Source organism: Notolabrus celidotus, chromosome 10 (genome assembly GCF_009762535.1).
Source record: "Notolabrus celidotus isolate fNotCel1 chromosome 10, fNotCel1.pri, whole genome shotgun sequence".
NCBI lineage: Eukaryota > Metazoa > Chordata > Actinopteri > Labriformes > Labridae > Notolabrus > Notolabrus celidotus.
The window spans coordinates 36,021,760-36,043,927 of NC_048281.1; the positions used below are offsets into that span (position 1 = coordinate 36,021,760).

General features: G+C 43.7%; 1 protein-coding gene across 1 annotated transcript in view; it reads left to right on the forward strand.

Moving 5' to 3' along the window:
• Positions 1 to 22,168, forward strand: part of satb2 (SATB homeobox 2) — a 79,166-nt gene that overhangs the window by 13,523 nt on the left and 43,475 nt on the right. Inside the window, exons 2-3 of the mRNA XM_034693166.1 lie at positions 5,700 to 5,915; positions 15,558 to 15,743. Of these exons, the coding sequence (XP_034549057.1) occupies positions 5,744 to 5,915; positions 15,558 to 15,743 (358 nt within the window). The 5' untranslated portion in view covers positions 5,700 to 5,743. The remainder of the gene's footprint in view (positions 1 to 5,699; positions 5,916 to 15,557; positions 15,744 to 22,168) is intronic.

Genomic DNA, 22,168 nt, shown 5'->3' on the forward strand with positions numbered 1-22,168 from the left:
GCCTGTAACAACAGATTATGGTTTATCAGCGTGTGACCGAGGATGGTTTTGCATCAGACTCTCACGTCCACACCTGAGCGGTGCTTACATGTCGATCAGCTCGCCGTGAAGGAGTGAAGCATGTCAATGAAGGAAGAGAGGAAGAGAGGAGAAGTGAGGGTGATACAGAGGGCTTTGTGAGACTGGATGTTTGACTCACCTTAGATCAGCTGACTCTCAGAGGAGGAGTCCACATGAGGAGGTTCAGTTTAAATCCTCTACATGTGACCTTATGTGACTTTAAAGGTGGTAATTGTGTTAATACAGGATCTATGTTATCTTCAAAGTGTGGGAGGGTTGGAAGAAAAGCACAGTGTAAGAAATCCATCGTGTCTGTGGTCAAATATTGAAGTGAATAAAGAAGAGAGTCCTCCTGTAGCTCAGAGCTGTCATCAGATTTTCATCTCATGCATATCGTAGCCATAAAAACTACAATAAAGACATCACAATATTTAAGGAAAACTTAGAGAAAACAACGCTAACGGCTAATTTAAGGAAAGACAAGGAAAAGGTGGAGCATCAGAACTCTTCTTGTGCGTCTTCTTGTGCGTCTTCTTGTGCGTCTTCTTGTGCGTCTTCTTCTGCGTCTTCTTGTGCGTCTTCTTCTGCGTCTTCTTCTGCGTCTTCTTCTGCGTCTTCTTCTTCTGCGTCTTCTTCTTCTGCGTCTTCTTCTTCTGCGTCTTCTTCTGCTTCTTCTTCTGCGTCTTCTTCTGCATCTTCTTCTGCATCTTCTTCTGTGTCTTCTTCTGCGTCTTCTTCTGCTTCTTCTTCTGCGTCTTCTTCTGCTTCTTCTTCTGCATCTTCTTCTGCTTCTTCTTCTGCATCTTCTTCTGCGTCTTCTTCTTCTGCGTCTTCTTCTGCTTCTTCTTCTGTATCTTCTTCTGCTTCTTCTTCTTCATCTTCGTCTGCTTCTTCTTCTGCGTCTTCTTCTGCGTCTTCTTCTGCATCTTCTTCTGCATCTTCTTCTGCTTCTTCTTCTGTGTCTTCTTCTGCTTCTTCTTCTGCATCTTCTTCTGCGTCTTCTTCTGCATCTTCTTCTGCTTCTTCTTCTGCATCTTCTTCTGCATCTTCTTCTGCTTCTTCTTCTGCGTCTTCTTCTGCATCTTCTTCTGCATCTTCTTCTGCATCTTCTTCTGCATCTTCTTCTGCGTCCTCTTTTTCTGCGTCTTCTTCTTCATCTTCTTCTGCTTCTTCTTCTGCGTCCTCTTTTTCTGCGTCTTCTTCTGCATCTTCTTCTGCTTCTTCTTCTGCTTCTTCTCTGCGTTCCACGTCTTTTTACAAAATCCAAAAACTCCCAGACTGGCATGAGAACTTATTTGGCGTGCAGGTTGAGCACCTCGCCTTCATCCGTCATCTCCTCTAACATGATTTGCACTTCAGTCGTAGCCCCACACTTCTGGTAAAAGCTAGCTAGCTGGTTACTGAATCTTCTTCTTCTGTTGCATCTTATTCCTTGCCTTCGCTCTGTTTTACGGCAGGCTAGAACCTCTACTGTAAACCAGTTAGTTACACTGTGTTACTGTGTGCTTATTTTTAGCATGATATCATTTGTTATCATCAACACCGATATATTACGACATCGTTACAGTGAATGTCTTTGCTCCCTCTTCTTGGTCTGAGCTTCAGGGTCACCTGAAACTAGATTGTTTAATTTGATTGGAGGATTTTAAAACTCGGATAGAGGAGGATCTGATCAGCTTGTGCTCATGTTTTAGAGCTTAACACTGATCATTTATAAATGGATGTAATACTTGTCACTTTATGTTTTGTCCTGTTCTATTTGTGAAACTTTTTATGCTGCTATCTTGGTCAGGACTGCCTAAAAGAGACTTTGTATCTCAATGGGACTATACAAACTTCTTGTGTCATGTAGCTTCTAGAGAATCAATGAAACTCTTTAAGACGTATCCATAGACTGTAGAAATAATGGAGGTAGTCTCCGTGATGTCACCCATCTGTTCCTGAGCGCTGTTTTTTTGGAGCCAATTGTCTGCGGCAGCCATATTGGAAATGTTGAACTCAAATAAACTTAGTGTGACGTAAAGAGGCGGGGTTTGAGCCTCCTAGCCAACAGCTAGTGTTCCCGCCTGTCAATCAAGTTAGTCATGTCCTTATTTGGGCAAAACTCGTAATCTTAATATCTTCTTAGAAAATAATTCACCTCCGTACAGTGTGTGCCGATAGAGGAATTACCTACGTAGACTGAAGCCGTTTTTGAACCAGGCTGTAAACATGTTTATTTCTGCTGTAAAGATCGTCTCTTTGAATGGGTGTGTATGTTGTTTCCTGTGTTTCTGCAGCCAGCCTCTAGTGGCCCCTCGAGGAACTGCAGTTTTTAACACTTCTGCATGGGCTTCATATGTTAAGAGCGGAGGTTGCTGCTTGGACGTACCTGAAAAGGTCAAACAAACACCTGCAGAACTTCCAGAGGTGGAATGTGTTCTTTACTTTTACTGCAGAGTTTCTCAAGTGGACTTCACACCCCTAGAGGAAGTTTGGAGAACTGCAGCCAGTCTCTGATTTTCTATAACCTTGCATGAAACCTCATATCATTAATCAGGTCCAAAAAAAACATGTAAAGTAGACTCTGCATGCAGCTTTTAAGATTTAAAGTTTCTGTTTTAATGTCTGAGAAGTTTGTTTGTTGTTTTTATTCATGTGGTGGAAGCTAGATTTTAAATTAGAGGCTGAGAAACTGAGAAAAATGTGAATAATGTTGCAGAAACAGCGTCTAAATATCCTCTGAGTATCAGGAGGAATGGGTCTGAATGCAGGTTTTACCTTTCACCTTGTTCTGCATGTTTTTATGGAGGAGAGAGGATCCAACAGTTGCTTCTTGTTAAGTTTGTTCAGCAGTAAGGTGATGTAGCAGGTTTCTCTCTTTATGAATATTCTGCAGGAAAAAGAGGAAGTTTATTGGAAACCTGTTTGTTTTTTTTGCGTCTGTATGATGCCGTGATTTTCCTGCATCTCAGTCGTGCTCAAAGATAAGGTGATGCTGGGAATCAGAGTATCTGTCACAATGTTTGTACACATGCATGACAGCACAGGTTAGATGGTGAGATGTCGCAGGCCGGGGTCGTGATAGGGATCATCAGGGAGCTCCGGCGGGTTAAGACCTGCCGTGTGATAAACCCTCTCTGCAGGATTATTTGAAATATGAGGTGAAAGATGCAGAAAGAGATCTTGGTCTGGAGTCCCACACAGGCTGTGATCTGCAGCCTCAGTCTTCAGTTACGATCAGTTGTTCTTTATTGTAGCTACAACATTGTTAGTGGTTAGATTTATTTACAAAGCCTCCCTTTTTCTCAGCACAGCGTGAGTTATAGCTACCACCACTTTCAACTCCGTTTTTTTCTTAAACCCACTTTTATTAAACTCTGCCACTTACATTTTTGGCCTGTTTGCCTCCCACACTTTTTAATCACGCCAAAGCTAATGTTTTTAATTTATTGTACATTCTGACGTTTCGCCCGAGCTCTTAATACGACTCAGATTTAGGGTGTATGTGGTGGATGCTGTTGTTCAGCTGCGTTGTTGTGTAAGAAGGTAGAGAAGAGAAGAAGGGGAGGAGGAGGAGGAGAAAGAAGGAGAGACAACACCACACAGACATTGTCTTTTGTTCAGAGTTGCGACAGCTGGAGCCGTAAAAGCTGCAGAAATATTAAAAAATGAGGCGGAGAGCGGAGGAGGGGAGGAGGGGAGGAGGGGAGGAGGACGCTTTTTCTAATCAAGTCAAACAACAAACAGATTCTTTTGTTCCTTCAGAGTTTCACGCTCCTTCATCTGATCTCTGAAACCCTTCCATGTGTTCTCTCTCCTCCTGGTTTAGTCTCCGATCCCTCGCTCTTCTCCGAGGGTCACACGTGTCTGCAGGAATCGTCAGGGGGGTCGTACGTGAATAAAAGAAGTCCACTTGGTCTGAGTGAGCTGGCTCTTTGATACGTTGGCTGGCTCTCCCGTCTGCTCTGGCAGCGTTTCTAATGACATTACCCCAATTAGACGTTTGGCTCCCTCTTGTCTTATCAGAGGACAGAACTCACACACTCTCTCACGTGTGTGTGTGTGTGTGTGTGTGAGGATGTTTACTCCTGCGTTACAAAAAGAAACACACCTGTGTCTGCTTGAGTCTGAAACACTGGACATCATTTTCATCCTCATCTAAACCTTTATCTGGAATAATTTGGGACACATTCATGAAGAGTTAACATGCTATATTTAATATTTTAGCTAGTAGAAAAGGGGGGTTGACATTTCTGCCTTTTTTGGGGGGGACTTTGGGAATGTGTTTGCAGGCTTTCAGACACTCCCTCTCTTTAGATAAGGTTTGGGTAGACCCAAAATTGGTACGGTGTAAACAAGCTCGACATGAAGACAAAGAAGATCACTAAAGCAAGGTTTCCACTGCAGGATCCTTCACCTGGAACCATGGAACCATAGAGGTCTTATCAGGAACTAGATACCAGACTCAAAGATGCCGTCCAATAAGAACCTTTCACCTAGTGCATACACCAACATAGTTTCTGTCTCGAGCTGACAGGTGTGACAGTGGATTGTTTTAAATCCAGTGGATTGTAATCAAGTTTGCATCCTGGGAACCTTATGACCACTAAAAGCACCTCAAAATCTAAAGAAATAAGATCCAGGATAAAAGAAAGTGGTGAGAGAGCAAGTCAGTGCTAAAAACTGCAGTTCCTCAAGCGTCCACTAGAGGCTGGCTGCAGAAACACCAGAAACCACATACACACCCATTCAAAGAGACAATCTTTAAAATAAACATGTTTACAGCCTGGTTCAAAAAACAGTTCAGGTCTGAAGAGATCATTTCTCTATCGGGGGGGACATTTTTTTTATAACTTGTTATTTTTTAAGATATCAGACGTACGAGTTTTGCCCAAATAAGGGCGTGGCTGACTTGATTGACAGGCGGGAACACTGTAGCTGTGAGCGTGGAGGCTAACAGCCCGCCTCTTTACCTCACACTAGCTCCACAGAAGTTAGGTTGAGGTCAGCGTTTCCAATATGGCGCCCTCCAAAGATCAGCTTCAAAACAGAAGGTTGACGTCACGGAGACAGTCTGTAACAATCTTTAATTTGAATATTTAACGAGCCAAAATTAAGGCTTGAATTTCTTGTAATGAGTTAAATAAATTAGAATAAAGTCTTAAATCCAGAAAAGCTTCATATTTTTGCTTGTAATAACTACAGAGAAGACATGTTTTGGTCGGTTTGAAGACTGTGTGTCCAAGAAAACTTCATAAGAAGTCACAAATATATGGTTTGATAAGTTATGTTGGAGAGGAGTGAGGAATCTGTTGTTGCAGATGTCACTGGAGCAGGAGAAAGGTGTGCCTTTAACAGGAACTACTTTCTGCAGCGGATGAATCATGATTTGGTGCTCTGATGAATATGTGGGGCAAAAGGAGGGTGTGTGTGGGATTCAGTCTAAATAATGTTTTCATTATGTTAAAGGGATATGTCAACCAGTGCCAGAGTGTGGCTCACTGATGTGTTTCAGTTTGATTTTAACAACAATGAGGCGTTATGGCTCAGAGACAGGGACTCCATTACGACTTAAGTTCATCAGACTGTTTTCATCGTTGGAAATAAAGCTCTAATATTTCATCCCTACATCATCCTTTCTCCTCTCCTCTCCTCAGACTCGTTCTCTCTGGCTGGAGCTCCTCTGGGGGTGTGGAGGAGGATGGAGCGAGGAGGAGAGAGTCCCATCACCCAGGACAGTCCTGAGCGGAGGGGGTGCAGCCCTGACCTCAGTGGACTCCCACCGCCAGGGAAGAAAGGGCGGCTGGAGCTGAACGGGAGCCCGACAGGGCCTCGAATACGCCACAATGGAGCCCCGCTGAGACCTTTAGGAGGTAAGAGACCACTTTAACCAGGTGTATGTGCTTTTACAGGAGGGTCAATCAATCTGTATTTAGAAAGCGCCAACAAATGTTCTCCTCAGACTCTTTCCAAACAGAGCCGGTCTAGACCGTACTCTATGTTCTATTATTAGCAAAGACCCAACATCAAGACCGGATCAGATCCAGTCCCCTCTTCCAGACAGGACTCAGTCTGATCTCATCTTAATCCACCATGAGCAGAGCACTTTGCAGCATTTAGCAAGTTACAGTGGCAAGGACAAACTTCCTTTAACAGGCAGAAACCTCCAGCAGGACCAGACTCATGTTAGACACACATCTGCTGAGACCGTGTTGGAGAGAGGGATAGAGGGAGATGAAGAGAGAGAGAGAGATGATAGTGGGGAGACGGATAGTAGTAGTTGTAGCAGCTGGAGTCTGGCACGTCCACAGCAGCAGAGATCCAGAGGAACCTACGAGACAAGGGAGCTCAGGGACTCCAGAAAGGTCTATGGTTAGTAACTTTAAAGGGACAGGAAGAGTTAAAGTGAGAGACAGGCAGAGAGAGGAGAGAGAGGGAAAGACAGGATCCCAGTGTGTCAGTCTAAGCCTATAGCAGCATAACTAAGAGCTGGTCCAAGCCTGATCCAGCTCTAACTATAAGCTTTATCAAAAAGGAAAGTTTGAAGCCTACTCTTAAAAGTAGAGAGGGTGTCTGCCTCCCGGACCCTGACTGGTAGATGATTCCAAAGGAGAGGGGCCTGATAACTGAAGGCTCTACCTCCCATACTACTTTTAGAGACTTTAGGTACGAGGAGCAGGCCTGCATGTTGGGAGCGTAGTGTTCTAGAGGGGTGATAGGGCGCTATGAGGTCTTTAAGATACGAAGGTGTCTGAGCATTAAGAGCTTTGGAGGTCAGAAGAAGGATTTTATTGGGAGTCAGTGTAGAGAAGCTAACACAGGAGAGATGTGCTCTCTCTTCCTGGCTCTAGTCCGTACTCCTGACCGGGATCTGAGTTTGGCTCGGAGCTGCTGTGTTTGTAGCGTGGCGGCGCTGCTGCCTGAGGCGCCGAGCTGTTTCTGTTAATCTATAAGTCAGGAGGGAACTGTATAACACACGCTCACCAAATAAAGGAGATTGCTCCATATAAACAAGATTTATATAACTCACTCGGGCTTATCGATCCCCGCATTCATTGTGAAAGTTGTTTCTTGGTTATGTGTGAGCACATGTGTGCATGCATTTATTCTTCTCTGTGGAGGGTTGTGGTGCCAGGTTTTGCAGAAAGGTTTCAGGTTGTCCCTTTAAATCCTGATTTACCCGTTACTATAAGAAAGTGTAGAAAAAACAATCTCACTGTGAGGGTTAGTGATTCCATATCTGCACCTTCGTTTAAAACCAAAATATTCCACAGATCTCTGTGCACCCTTTGAGGAAAATTGGAAATTCCTACATGTGTGGATATTTATGAACAATTCTGGGACTTTTGTGAGGGTTACAGCTGGCGATGACTATAAATGTCACATCTCTCTGTTTCTGGTTTCGGCCAAACATCCTTCAAGTTGACTAATTTGGGGTTTTTCTGCTTTTATAAAACCGTAAGCTTCAAGGGAAGAAGACCTTTCTGGGTAATCATGCTCTTTTCACAAATCTCAATCTGGATTGATGAACGAAAAAAGGGAATCCTTATCTAAAAACAGGCAGCAGCTCAGCTCACAGCCTCTCTGGACGTCCACCAAACAAACTGAGAAACATTTATAGTTCCTGTGCTGTTTGTTTTCTGGAGGAGACTTTCTCAGGATCCTTCAGCTCTGGTTAAAACCTCAAAAACAATGACCCATAAAGGAATCAAAACCCAGAACCGTCTGAGCTAGATCAAACAGCAGCTCAGCTCTCAGCCCCTCTGGACGTCCACCACACAAACTGGGAAATACAAACATTTTACTGCTTTATAACTATCTTTATTTATGGAGCTGTTGGTTTCAGAGAGGAAGAGACCTCTCAAGATAATCTAGCACATTTCAAAACCTCAGGACTGGAGCGCTGTTGGCCTAGCAGTCTAAGCACATGCCGTATGCACAGAGGCTGTAGTTTTCATTGCAGCGGTCGCAGGTTCGACTCTCTACCTCTACGATTTGCTGGATGTCTTCCCCCTCTCTCTATTCCCCACAGCCTCCCTATCCAATTAAAGCAAAATGGCCAAAAACATAACTTTTGAAAAACCTCAGGACTGATGATCAACGAAGGAATCGTACCTTTAAAAAAGAGCGGCAGCTCAGCTCTCAGCCCCCTGGCTTATCGGTGTTACTCTGATTAACATCACACACTCTGCTAACATTTACTATCATTTCTTGGGACCTGGCCTGAACTGAGTTCTTCTTAGTTGCTCTAAAAGAGGAGTTACCTGCACAGACTGTCATTCATTTGTCACAGAGACATGCATGACTGTCATCAGCAGGATTTGCACGCCCTAGCACGATGCGTCGTCATGTTAATAGCACCACTTCTGTTGCTTTTCATATATTGCATTCAACAACGCAACAAAGAAACCCAACAGAGGACCGATATCATTAAATGTTCACTCACTCAAGTTGGAATTTTTGTGCATTTTGTTGTTAGTATCATCACAATCCTGCAGCTTGTGTTTCGACGTCACACACAAGGCTACATTCAAAACATTCAGGATTTAAGGCAGCTCCACCTCCAGGACTTGGTGCCTCTGGCGGCTGCTTGTATCCCCTGTACCCGAGCCAGGTTTGGTAACTGGCACCAGAACAACTCCAGCAAGAGTTCTGCACAGAGTCGGGTTTGCAAAGATAAACTCAACTGCAGCTTTGGAAGAGTTACAGAGGACGCAAAACCAACATGGAGCTCAGGTCCAACCGCAGGAGAGGGGAAAGAATCAATGAGAGTGGAAGAAGAAGAAGAAGAAGAAGAAGAAGAAGAAGAAGAAGAAGAAGTTGGTGAGAGACATGACGAGGATCTGAGGGCGGGGCTCGCAGAAGAAGACGAGAAGGAGGAAGGGGTTTCCTGCTCTGCACGGATGGCTGGCCTGTAATAATGACGGGTTGTCTTTGAAGACAGGAAACTCGACGTGTCTCCTCCAAACCACACTGCTGCCACGAGGAGGGGGCCACACACACACACACACACACACACACATTCAGAGCAGCGTTCAAGCTCCAAACACACTGCTTTACATTCTCACACACACCCCATATGTCCACATTCACACACTTCCACGCTGTGACACTCACACTGCCAAAACACACACCCACTTACACACAAAAACACACACACTGACACACACATATCTTATTTTAATACCCCGCTCAGTCATCCCCGTACATATTAGAGGGATTAGAGGTTTGAGGCAACATCACATCATCCAAACCAGATCATACAGAGAGCGAGCGAATCACAGGACGGCGGAGAGAGAGAGATGGAGAGAGAGAGAGAGACAGAGAGAGAGAGAGCTGGTCGGAGGGAGCCGCTCTGTGTTGACAGTTATATTTCCCTGTTGGGGGAAATTCACTTACTTGAATTGGCACGGTGCTCCAGTGTGTAATTCACTCCATGAGAGCCTGGAGGACTGGGAGCCGAGTGATTAATGAGGAGGAAATAGAAATAGAGGAATTGACTGATTAAAACAACGGGTGGGATGGATCTGAGGATCGTGTGTGTGTGTGTGTGTGTGTGTGAGCCGGGAGAAGCAGGCACATGTGTGCGTGTGGTATCCGTGCCCTGTGTTATTAGTGCTGGGACGCTGCCTAATGCTCTCAGTCCATCATTTCTTCAGAGAGCTCTAATTAATTGGCAGTTGACAGGTGGCCCAAAACCAAAAGCCTTTTAGGAAAAAGGCGGATATTGAAGAGGAAGGATTGATATTACAGCGCCGAGCCAGGAGGACACGGAGGATGTGGGGATCAGATACCAGAAAACACTGGAGCAGAACAAGTGCGCCTGACGTGACTCAAACGTTTCAATCCACCAATGAAAACACAGACGGAGAACAGAGATGCTACTGAATGAAGACCACAGACTGAGTAATAAATGGACGTCATATCGGAGGGTGCCATATTGGAAATTCTGAACTCAACCCAACTTCATCCAAGCTAGTGTGAGGTAAAGAGGCGGGCCTTTAGCCTCCTTGGGTGCCCGCCTATCAATCAAGTCAGCCACGCCCTTATTTGGGCAAAACTCTTAAGTTTAATATCTTCAAAAAAAAGAGTTATAAAAAAAATGTGCCCCCGATAGAGAAATGATCTCTTCAGACTTAAACAGTTTTTTGAACCAGGCTGTAAACATGTTTATTTCTGCTGTAAAGATCGTCTCTTTGAATGGGTGTGTATGTGGTTTCCTGTGTTTCTGCAGCCAGCCTCTAGTGGACGCTGGAGGAACTGCAGTTTTTAGCACTTCTGCATGGGCTTCTTATCTTAAGACCAGAGGTTGTCGTTTGCTGAATACGCAATGATGCACATCAAGGTGCCTTAATGTTAGTAAAGTTTAAACAAGCTCCAAGTGAAGAAGAAGAAGAAGAAGAAGAAGAAGAAGAAGAAGAAGAAAAAGAAAAAGAAGAAGAAGAAGAAGAAGAAGAAGAAGAAGAAGAAGAAGAAGAAGACTAAAGCAAGGTTTCCACTGCAGGAACCGTGGAGGTCTTATCAGGAACTATTTACCAGACTCAAAGATGGCGCCCATTCATCCAATAAGAACCTTACTACACCTGGTGTATACACCAACATAGTCTCTGTCACTAGTTTTTAAATAGCTTTCCTTTAGGTTCCATAAATATAACAACTCTGCATCTTAAAATATGTCGACCATTTTTGTAGTTTTAGGTTTTATTAAAGTTTCATATTTTGGATCTATGAGGAGGATGCTTTATTTGGAGTCTAATGCTGCAATACTGCTAATAGCCACAGAGCAAAATTGGAAGCAGCATCCAGTGTTAAAACATGAAGCCAAAGCAGAGGTGTAAAAAACTGCAGTTCCTTGAGTGTCCACTGGAGGCTGACTCCAAAAGCCGAAGAATCCCCACAGAGCCCTGTGAGAGCGTCTGACTTTAAAGCAGAACTAAATGTGTTTACAGTCGGGTTCATAATCCAGCTCTTTGGTTTGTGTAGCTCATGTTTTTGTACACGCTGTACAGAGAGTGATTTTATTTATAATGCATCCTTTAAGATATTCTAAAGACTCAGAGTTAAACGTTGATTTGCATAATAAGAAGCACAGCTCGGCCTTCGTCTCGGTGCCGAGGCGTCTTCAGAAACTGAGTGATGTAATGCAGACTCAGTCCATGTGTTGTACAGTCTATGGTTGGAAGCAAGGCTGAGAGCAGCAACATGTCAAGGTCTTAATTAAACATCAATGCTGGGAAACTTTGGAGGAGCTCTGTGAGTTACTGACGCAGTGATCCGGGTCTAAATTAAAGGGATAGTTCGTTTTTTCTAAAGTTTTTTTCATGCATTTTCTTCAAACTGCAACGCACGATGGCTAATACAGTAACTATAGACAAGTACCTCACGCAACCACATTCAAAACTATCCCTAGATTTCCTCTACTAGGGGGGTCCCAAAAGTACCAGTACTTTAGGGCAGAGGCTTGTCCCCCCATCTTCATACTTAAGTGAACTTATCCAACTAAACTTTGTCCTTATTTTGACTTCCATTAAAAAGTATTTTCCAGGAACCTTTAAGGCCCCTGGAAAGTAGTACCTCTGACTAAAGAGTTCTGGTTACTTTTGGTGTAAACATGACTTAAACTGAGTGGATGCATTTGTGGATATGCTGCAACCAAACGTAAAAGAAGGCCTAAAGCAGATGAAGAATATGTGGATTTTTAAAGACGTGGTGAAGGGTGGAACATCTGTATATTTCTGCATGTGACAGTTTTGGAAATATGGTTCAATATGTCTATTAATAAGGAAGATAATAGTTATTTAACCAATGCTAAGGTACTGATTTAAGCTAGGATTAGAGTTCAGAAAACAGGGATGAGTATTTTCCATATCCGTGGTGCAGCGAATAATAACTAGTGGTTGAATAAATGTAGTCGGTAGAGAAAGGAAAGCATTAGTCATTTGTTTAACTGCTCTAAATGACTTATAAATATAGTTTTCATGCCTTTAAATCGTGACTGTTTTCTGTCGGAGGCGATGAGGCGCCATCAGAGAGTCTGAAAACCTCACACAGAAGTCGTTCCTCTGAAAGGGAAGCGTTTCCTCTCATCTCCTCTCCGTTTCATGACTCAGATCAGAAAAAGAACAATCTGTGTTTCTGTTTCGGGAAGGCCGAGAGATGATTGTTTTGAAGTCAATGACAACAAGCAATTTTGTCATTTAGGGTGAGATAACCACACGCTAAGAAGCGGCGTGATGAAACACAGAGATGACTGAGGGATGAGTCCAAACCCACAATAATGCAACTTTTCTCTTTATTTGAGGATTAATATAATCAGTCCCACTTTTATCTTCCACATGTGTGAGTGTGAGGTGGCTCAAAGAGTCGTGCAAAGGCTTATAAGTGTGTCAAGGTTGTGTGTGTGTGTGTGTGTGTGTGTGTGTGTGTGTGTGTGTGTGTGTGTGTGTTGAGAAAGCTCCAGCGTGCTCCACGCCAACTGTTGAAGCTTTGTGGACGATGTGGTTTGCTCCTCACCTGGTCTGAATTTGCAACTTTGAGAAAGACGTTAGAATCACTCGCTTCATTCAGAGTTTCATTTCGTTGCTCTAAATCTATAATTTACACTTTCACACGTGCTTTAAAACACTGAGAGTTTCCTTACAGTATCCTTGAGGGGCGCGAAATGTAATAAAAAGATGGATGACACGTCTCTGCCTCCTCCCACTCTAAAAAAAGTGAAGCCAAAATGCAAGCATGCCCTGACGTATTGCACATCCTGGAGCCTGAGTCTGTGCAGTGGGGATTGGCTGGTCGAGCCGCTGTCATATGAAAGCTGCATTAAGAAGTAGGGGAGAACTGGGTTGGTTGTCACACTTTTTACTGTTTTGATGATTTCTCATCATCAAAACATCTTTCAATAGTCATTCCTACATTAAACTGAAGCTTAAGGTGTTGGCTTGAAATCTGTATCCCTCTCATTTTCCAACTCATTGTAACAAAGAGGCGATTACCTATCAAAGACACTCTGATACTCTGATACTCCAGAGAAGACTATGTAGGTGAGCTCTGATCCTAATTCTGGAAATGTCCATACCCCAATTTGAGAGAAAGTGCCCCCTGGTGGTGAGATATAACGAGTGTGCCAACCAACCCGTGTGACAACCAACCCCGTTCTCCCCTACAGCTCCCTCAGGTGGGTCAAGTCCTGAGGTGGGTCCAGTCCTGAGGTGGGTCCAGTCCATAGACTGTGTAAAATATGGACGTAGTATCTGTGACGTCACCCATCTGTTTCTGAAGAGCTGTTTGAGGCCGATCGGCGGCGGCAGCCATATTGCTGCTGTGGAGCAAGTGTGACGTAAAGAGGCGGGCTTTGACAGTGTTCCCACCAAGCGGCAACCTCTGGTCTAAAAATATGAGTCAATGCGGAAGTGTTAAAAGCTGCAGTTCATCGAGGATCCGCTTGAGGCTGGCTCCGGAAGTACCGGAAGTCACATACACATGAATGGGGAAAAGAAGATCTTTGCAGCATTAATAAACATGTTTACAGCCTGGTACAAAAGATGAGTGTAGTCTGAATAGCTAATTTCTAGATGTCCTCTCACTGTGAGGGGGGTGAATTTTTTTCTAATTTGGTAATTTAGAAGATATTGAGATTACTAGTCTTCCAATGAGAGGCACAGCTGCCTGCAGGAACACTGCAGCTGTTGGCTAGGAGGCTCAAAGCCCGCCTCTTTACGTCACACTGGCTCGACGGAAGCAATATGGCTGCCGCAGCCGATTGGTCTCAAAACAGCTCTTCAGAAACAGATGGGTGACGTCACGGATACTACGTCCATATTTTTTACAGTCTATGGTTCCCACCTGTCAGTCAAGTCAGCTGTGCCTCTCATTGGAAGACTCATAATCTCAATATCTTTGAAATTGCTGTGTTAGAAAAAATTCACCCATCGAGAGAGCACATCGAGAAATGAGCGATCCAGACTACACTCGTGTTTTTTGATCCAGACTGTAAACATGTTTATTTCTGCTGTAAAGATCGGCTCTTTGAATTGGTGTGTATGTGGTTTCTGGTACTTCCAGAGCCAGCCTCAAGCAGATCCTCCATGAACTGCAGGTTTTAACCAAGCGGCAAACTCCGGTCTCAAATGATGAAGCCAATGCGGAAGTGCTATAAACTGCAGTACATCGAGAATCCGCTTGAGGCTGCAGAAACACCGGAAACCACATAGACATGAATGGGAAAAAGCCGATCTTTGCAGCATTAATAAACATGTTTACAGCCTGGTTCAAAAAACGGCTTGGCCCTACAACGCTAATCTCTCTAATGGCATACACTGTACGGGGGGTGAATTTTTTTCTAACATGACGGTTAAGAAGATATTAAGATTATGAGTTTTGCCCAAATAAGGACATGACTGACGTGACTCCCGGTCGGGAACACACAGCCATTGGCTAAGAGACTCACACTACGTCACACTCTGCCTAGTTGAGTTCAGCATTACCAATATGGCTGCTGCCGTCGATTTGCTTCAAAACAGCTCTCAGGAACAGATGGGTGACGTCACGGATACTACGTCCATATTTTATACAGTCTATGGTTTTAACACTTCCACATTGGACTCGTCTCTATTTTTAGACCGGAGGTTGCCGCTTGGTCCGGTCCCTACCGTCCTCATTGGTCGACACAGCTGCCAATCACGGCCTTGGTAATGGAATAGAATTCTGCCGTGTCATCAAAGGCAGAGTTCTAGAATTCTGCCCATAGACTGTATAAAATATGGACGTAGTATCCGTGACGTCACCCATCTGTTCCTGAGAGCTGTTTTGAAGCAAATCGACGGCGGCAGCCATATTGGAAATGCGGAACTCAACTAGGCAGAGTGTGACGTAGTGTGAGTCTCTTAGCCAATGGCTGTGTGTTCTCGACCGGGAGTCACGTCAGTCATGTCCTTATTTGGGCAAAACTCATAATCTTAATATCTTCTTAACCGTCACGTTAGAAATAAATTCACCCCCGTACAGTGTGTGTCATTAGAGAGATTAGCGTTGTAGGGCCAAGCCGTTTTTTGAACCAGGCTGTAAACATGTTTATTAATGCTGCAAAGATCGTCTTTTTCCCATTCATGTCTATGTGGTTTCCGGTGTTTCTGCAGACAGCCTCAAGTGGATTCTCGATGTACTGCAGTTTATATCACTTCCGCATTGGCTTCATCGTTTGAGACCGGAGTTTGCCGCTTGGTCAGAACTCAGAGAGAAAGGTCAAAGGTTATTCTGTCTGTTATTAGCGCTCTAATGACGGCAGCAGATGTTCCTCTGCAGGTGTCTGTTTATTTGAATAGTGTTTGCATATCTGTTGTTATGATGGCGTCCTATCTAATACGCCGTTAGATAAAGATGTGTGTGTCTCAGGGAGAGTGAGCAGCTCTGTTTCAGTCAGTGTATGAATGCAGTCCTCGTTTGTTAACATGCTTCCATCCTCAGAAGTTTCCAACAGTGTGACATTAAGATGATAGAGGGACTTCTCTTTCCCTCCTCAGGTCTGATGATTCCAGTGTTCTGCGTGGTGGAGCAGTCGGACGGAGGGATGCAGACGGACGTGTGTGACGGCCGAGATGAACACGCAGAGTTCGTCCTGGTGAGGAAGGATATCCTCTTCTCTCAGCTGGTGGAGACGGCTCTGCTCGCCCTCGGATACTCGCACAGCTCGGCCGCACAAGCTCACGGTCAGTCAGAGACACGCTGCACGCACACATGCACCGCCATACCGCTTTAAACTGCAAACATTACCTTTAACTTAGACAACACTATGAACAAATCCAGGTCCTTTTGGTGCTTCAAATGTTCGAAAATGATTGAAATGATCCTGATGTTGAAGATTTCATGCTGTCTTACAAAGAAAGAGATCAAGCACAATATTCAGCAGGAACATTTGTGAGTCTGAGTGAAGCGTGGACTCGCTGTGGGACGTGCTGAGAGCTTCAGACTCGTGATTTATAAAGCTTTATGTTGTTGCAACAACAGCTGACCTCAGGATTGTGCTTATAAATCTGTCCCTGTGTTCTCAAAGGAACAGACAGGGCTGGACTTTTCAGGGGGGGAACATCTTATTTGTTCTTCACAGAGGGAACATTTGCACCCTGAATACGATGCTACAGCTTAGCTTAGCATTAAGCAGAAGAGAGGAAAGTCACTCATCTCTACATTTAAGCCTGATTTATACTGATGCATCAAATTGACGTTGTAGTATACCACACAGGTCCACGTAGCGCTGCACCTGCACAAAGCTAACATACGTAAAAATGTAACTATGCATGGAAACAATGCAGAATACAAGCCCTGTGATTGGTCCACTGCATCAAGCATCATTTTAGGAAGTATGAAAGGAAAGGATGAAGAGGTTGTGATTTTTTTGGATGTAAAGCAACACAATATCCTCATTTGTTACGAAAAAAGCACGAGTGTACTTCCAAATACTCGTGCTTTTGTTGTCCCTGACTCTCTGTACTCACACAGACTCAACTTCTTCATACTTCATTTTTATCATTTCATTCTTTATTGTTATATTTTTGGACATGTTTGCCCTTATTAGTTAGGAAAGCTGGAGAGAGACAGGACATGTGGGGAGTGGAGAGAGGGGGAAGACATGCAACAAATGGTCGAGGCTGGGAGTTGAACCTGCGACCTCTGCGATGAGCACTTTAGCCTCTGTACATGGGGCGCATGCTTAGACCGCTAGGACAACAGCGCCCCTTCTTAAAACCTTATTTTTACCTACTATATATATTTTTTGGGGGGTCTTTTACACCTTTATTGATAGTGGAGAGGACAGTGGATGTAGGAAACTGGGAGAGAGTGGGGGAATGACATGCAGGAAAAGACCGCAGGATGGAATCGAAGCCAGGCCGCCCGCTATATGGGCGCCCAACTTAACCATTAGGCTGTAGCATTAATGAAATGTTGCAGATGCATGCTTTTATTTAGTCGTACGTCATTTCCGTGGACGAATAGTCGCGTTCAGAAAGAAATCTGAAGAAGAACCTGGTGTTTCTGGTTTGGAAGCCACGATAATTAAAAATGTTTATCCAAACTAAACAGATTGAGGGAGCTCCGCTTTGAAACTCCAGCGTGAGACAGAAAATTGACGCCACCAAACTTTGAAGTGGTGACACGACTGTTTGTTCGGAGGAGTGACTCCACGAAACTGGAGCGCTTCGTCACAACGCTGTAATCAACGGCTGAGCAGATAACTGACTTTAAAGTTTGCAAATAAATACGTCTAAACAGTGTTTTCTAAATCCTGTTTCTATACTGTCATTTAAGCAGCTTGTGTTTGTATAAAGAGGGTTCATGGAGGCCATTAATAACAGTCGTGACTCTCCACCCACCGCACGTCTCTCTCTGTGTAAACTCTGCTGCGTCTGACTCAGAGACGAACACCGCGCAGGACAGAGATGATCCCCTGACTGCGACGGGAGTCCTGAGAAGAAAAACTGGATGTGAGGTCGACTATTTAGAGCCGACACCAAACTGTCAGAGCGGCAATAAGAGCAAGAATGTTTCAAAAACACAACTAAGACACAGACAGAGCCTGTAAAACTCATTAAAGACACAACAACAAAGAGCCGGACAGGAATGTCTCCGCAAGACCAAAATACACTCTGTGTGTGTGTGAGTGTGTGTGTGTGTGTGTGTGTGTGTGTGTGTACAGTATGTGTGAGAATGTTTATGAAGCAGAGGAAAAGAAAAACTCTGTAATTTATTGTCGCACACATGGTAGTCATCTGCAGCAGGACAGTGTCGTTTACTGCTGTCTTTTCTCAACTATGCAGAAAATGCCATCTGGGGAAGTTGCCTCACATCGATATAAAATGGAAACAACAGCAAGCAACACGAGTATCGCAACAGAGCGAAGACGGTGGGAGATCCCCATCTGTTAGAGATCTGGCTGCAGTGTTCGTGTATCCTCGTGTGTGTGTGTGTGTGTGTGTGTGCAATCAGCCAGGTCCCTTTTGAATTAACGCTGCAGAACCACAACTGTGCATGTGTGTGTGTGTGTGTGTGTGTGTTCTCCAGATCCCATAAACACAGTCACAGGTAATCCCTTTACAGCCTCAAGGCCAGCAGCTCTTATCAGACCTCCAGCCCACCTGAAGCAGAGCGTGTACTCTTGACCTCTCTCTCTTGCTTTCTCTGAGTCGTCCTCACTCACATCTCAAACCCCGTCTCCGTGTTTAAAGTCACATTCAGGAGACAAGTGCATCAAGTGCATCAGAGTCAGTGAGAGTAAACGAGGACACGGAGGGTGGTAGGAGTTTGGTCGGAGCTTCAGGCTGTTTTTGAGGCGTGATTTATTAAGATGCATGTTGCTGCGTCAACAGCCGACCTCAGGATTACACATGCGTCGTAAAAATCAGACGCATGAGACGCACTTTTCATCACTCTTTATTATTCTGTTGTAATAATTGGTCGTTAGCATTACGTCAGTGTGTAGCTCGCAGCTATCAGTGCTGCTGTAGGTTGAGCTCAGCTATCATACAGGAAGCATAGCATTAGCATGGTGCTAGAGAGAGAGCTACACGTCTGCACAGAAGCTGCACATTGCTGAACGCAGTGAAAGTCTTAAAGCAGGAACACAGCTCAGACTATTGTCCCTCTGATAGTGCCCAGCAAACGTTCTGCTTCTTATAAACCAGTGCAACTTATGTTACGGGTTGAAAGCTTTTCACTGCAAGTTAGCTTAGCGTAGCTTAGCATAAAGACTGTATACCGCTGGAACTAGCTTCACTTGCTGTAGCTGTGTTAAGCTCCTTTCACACATGCTTTAAAATGCAGAACATGTCCTGACAGTATCCTAGAGAGGTGCAACATGTTTTGAATAGTTAGCTGTATATATATAAAAGATTATTAAAAAGATGGATGACACGTCTCTGCCTCCTCTAAAAAAAAGTGAAGCCAAAATGCTCACATGCACTGACATATTGCATATTTGGAGCCTGAGTCTGTGCAGTAGTGGTTGGCTGGTTGAGCCTTCAGGTGGGTCCAGTCCTCAGCGTCACAGATTCTTGTGTGGGTTTGAAGCAGACTCTCAGAGTTATGGTGCGTTCAATGACTCTTGTGTTAGTGTTTGTTATGTTTCCTCTCACTGTTCCTCCTCTACTCTGATAATCCGGCACATGCAGCGCTGCAGGAGCCTCATTGGTCAACACAGCTGTCAATCATGGTCTTAATATGGAAGAGGGTTTGTGCCACTGATTATTTAAGTCCCAACCTCTTCCTCAGAATTCTGTCCTTTAAGATCAAAGACAACATTCTAGAATTCTGTCCTTTAAGATCGAAGACAACATTCTAGAATTCTGTCCTTTAAGATCAAAGACAACATTCTAGAATTCTGTCCTTTAAGATCAAAGACAACATTCTAGAATTCTGTCCTTTAAGATCAAAGACAACATTCTAGAATTCTGTCCTTTAAGATCAAAGACAACATTCTAGAATTCTGTCCTTTAAGATCAAATACAACATTCTAGAATTCTGTCCTTTAAGATCAAAGACAACATTCTAGAATGCTGTCTTTAAGATCAAAGACAACATTCTAGAATTCTGTCCTTTAAGATGAAAGACAACATTCTAGAATTCTGTCCTTTAAGATGAAAGACAACATTCTAGAATTCTGTCCTTTAAGATCAAAGACAACATTCTAGAATTCTGTCCTTTAAGATCAAAGACAACATTCTAGAATTCTGTCTTTAAGATCAAAGACAACATGTTACAGTTTGACCCATGACCCATCTGTTAAAATGCAGGAGGCAGGGCTTTATGAGTTAAACTGCTGCCAGTAAGTCTGGGGGGCTCCAAATGTTTGTCTTCACTTTTGGGGAGCTGGCATGCCATCCATCTTTTGGTGGTAGAATGGTAGAAACTCAAATGTCCAAATCAATTAATCTGTTTTTTTATTATATTATAATATATATGTCTGACTTTGACATGTTCCTCCCGTGAGCTTCATGTGTGAAACGACCTGACTGTCCTCAGCTTGTGAGGAGACCATCAGGAGTTTATGTGAGCCTAATAGAAACTGTTAGCCTGGTTTTATTGTTCTTCAATGCTCGCTGTGACTCATGATGGTACCACCGGAAGAAATGGGGGTGTGGTTTATTTGTTCACCTGTCTTCTGGGGAAGTTGAGCAATTATTTATATCACTGCAATGAGATGACATCACATGTATTACAGATGCTAAACAGTACTTAGCAGCAAGTCAGATATGATATTTTTGTATCAGCAGTGTTTTTTTTTTTAGCAAACAAACACTTCTCTGTCTTTCATATTTTGTGTTGCTTAAAGCTACTCTGAGGAGTTTTTAGCTGTTTTAATGCCTCTTTATGGACGACAAAAGTAAATGAAACCTCAGTGACCAGACTGATTATTTCTCTACGGTAGATTTAATGCATGTTAGCACTGCTGCGGGGTGGATGTCGGAGCTAAAGCTAGCTAGAAACACACTTTATTTTCACATTTTCACAGCAAAGATGAGCAGAAACTAAAATGCTGATTAAAAGTTCCTTATAGGAGCTTTAAGAGATCGCAGAGATAGGAAGTAAGAACAGATCCTTTAAAGGAGTATTACTGAGAATGTCTCGTACATTTCCAGTTTTCAATCAGCTCCTTGCGGATCTTTTGTCTCCTCTTTAGTTTGAGGATTCAGAGCCGCCATTAACAGCCTGTTGAGTAATAAACAACACACATTCTCCTGCAGTGACAGCCCGAAATATAAAACACTAAAATAGTAAGGGGAGTGTTTGTTACGGTTTGCACATGAATGCCATTAGTAGCACTTTTAGCCTTTAGTGTTTTTGCCAAACATCGGGGGAGGTCTCTCTCTGTCTGTCTCATCAGTGTGTGTGGAAAACAGCGAGCCACATTGGTCCCCTGTCCACATCAATGCAGTCCCCTTCTCTGAGAAACGCACCGCAGGAGGGGCTTCAAAGGCCGAGACCAAACGGGACATCACACAAACAAAACGTCCCAGGAGTGACACGCTTGTAAACTTTATTTAACCCGTGCTCGGATGTATCTGCACATGCGAAAGAAAGGAGTTCACATACACAGGGCGTAGGATCCCGTGTAGTCATGCAGTATCACAGACAAAACACACACACACACACACACACACACACACACGCCCTTCCCCCCAGCTCCTCTCAAATGAATACTTTTTGTTTTTTAAAACAAGCGTTTATGTTAAATGAATAATTTCTGGCTTAAATTATACATTTTTTCCCCTGCGGTCCACGACCAAAATTACACAGAGTCCCGGCTATTTTCTCCCTGTTTGAATTGTGTCCTGCATTCTTGCATCCCAGCGGTGTATTTAAAGTCCCCGCCGAGGACCACGGCCTTTCTTTAATTAGCTCAGCCCAGTAATTAACTGGGAGATATTGTTTATTTCAATTATAAGGGTCTGAAGGCTTTTATAGAATGGATGGGAGCAGACCTGTACTTTACGGCTTTAGTCAGTGAACGGTTAACAGTGGTCAGTGAGGGAGAGAGAGGGCGAGAGGGAGAGAGAGAGAGAGGGCGAGAGGGAGAGAGGGAGAGAGGGAGAGGGGGGAGAGAGAGTATTGTTGCAGTGCCACGTCTAACAGGCCACAGAGGGTCACTGCTGTTTACTGGACTCCTGAGTTCAGCCTCTCTACATCTCAGTCAGGATGGATTTATTCAACTTTCACATCTCATGGTGTTTTTCCTCTTCATGATCAGCTGTCGTCTGTAACCCTCCTGTTATGTTGCGGGTCAAATTGACCCTTTTTATAGTTCAAAAATTAAAAAAAATGTATTTTTTGGCTATGAAACTTCTTCTGCTTGGCTTAATTAGTGTGACAATTAACATTTAAAATTAAAATGGTTAATTTCACACATTTGCAAACTCTCCCCACTGCATGTTTATATTACATAGATACTGGTTGTGGGTCAATTTGACCCTGTAGTCAAAGTGACGGCTAAAAGGGGTCAGAAGGGTCAAATACTAAATGTTTTATTTGCAACTGTGTTCATAAAAAAAGGAGTGAGTTCTCCTCATTGAACCATGATCTGTGCGATTTAAAGAACACTATTGCAATAAATATTGGTTAAAATGGTCAGTAATGGAGTTAT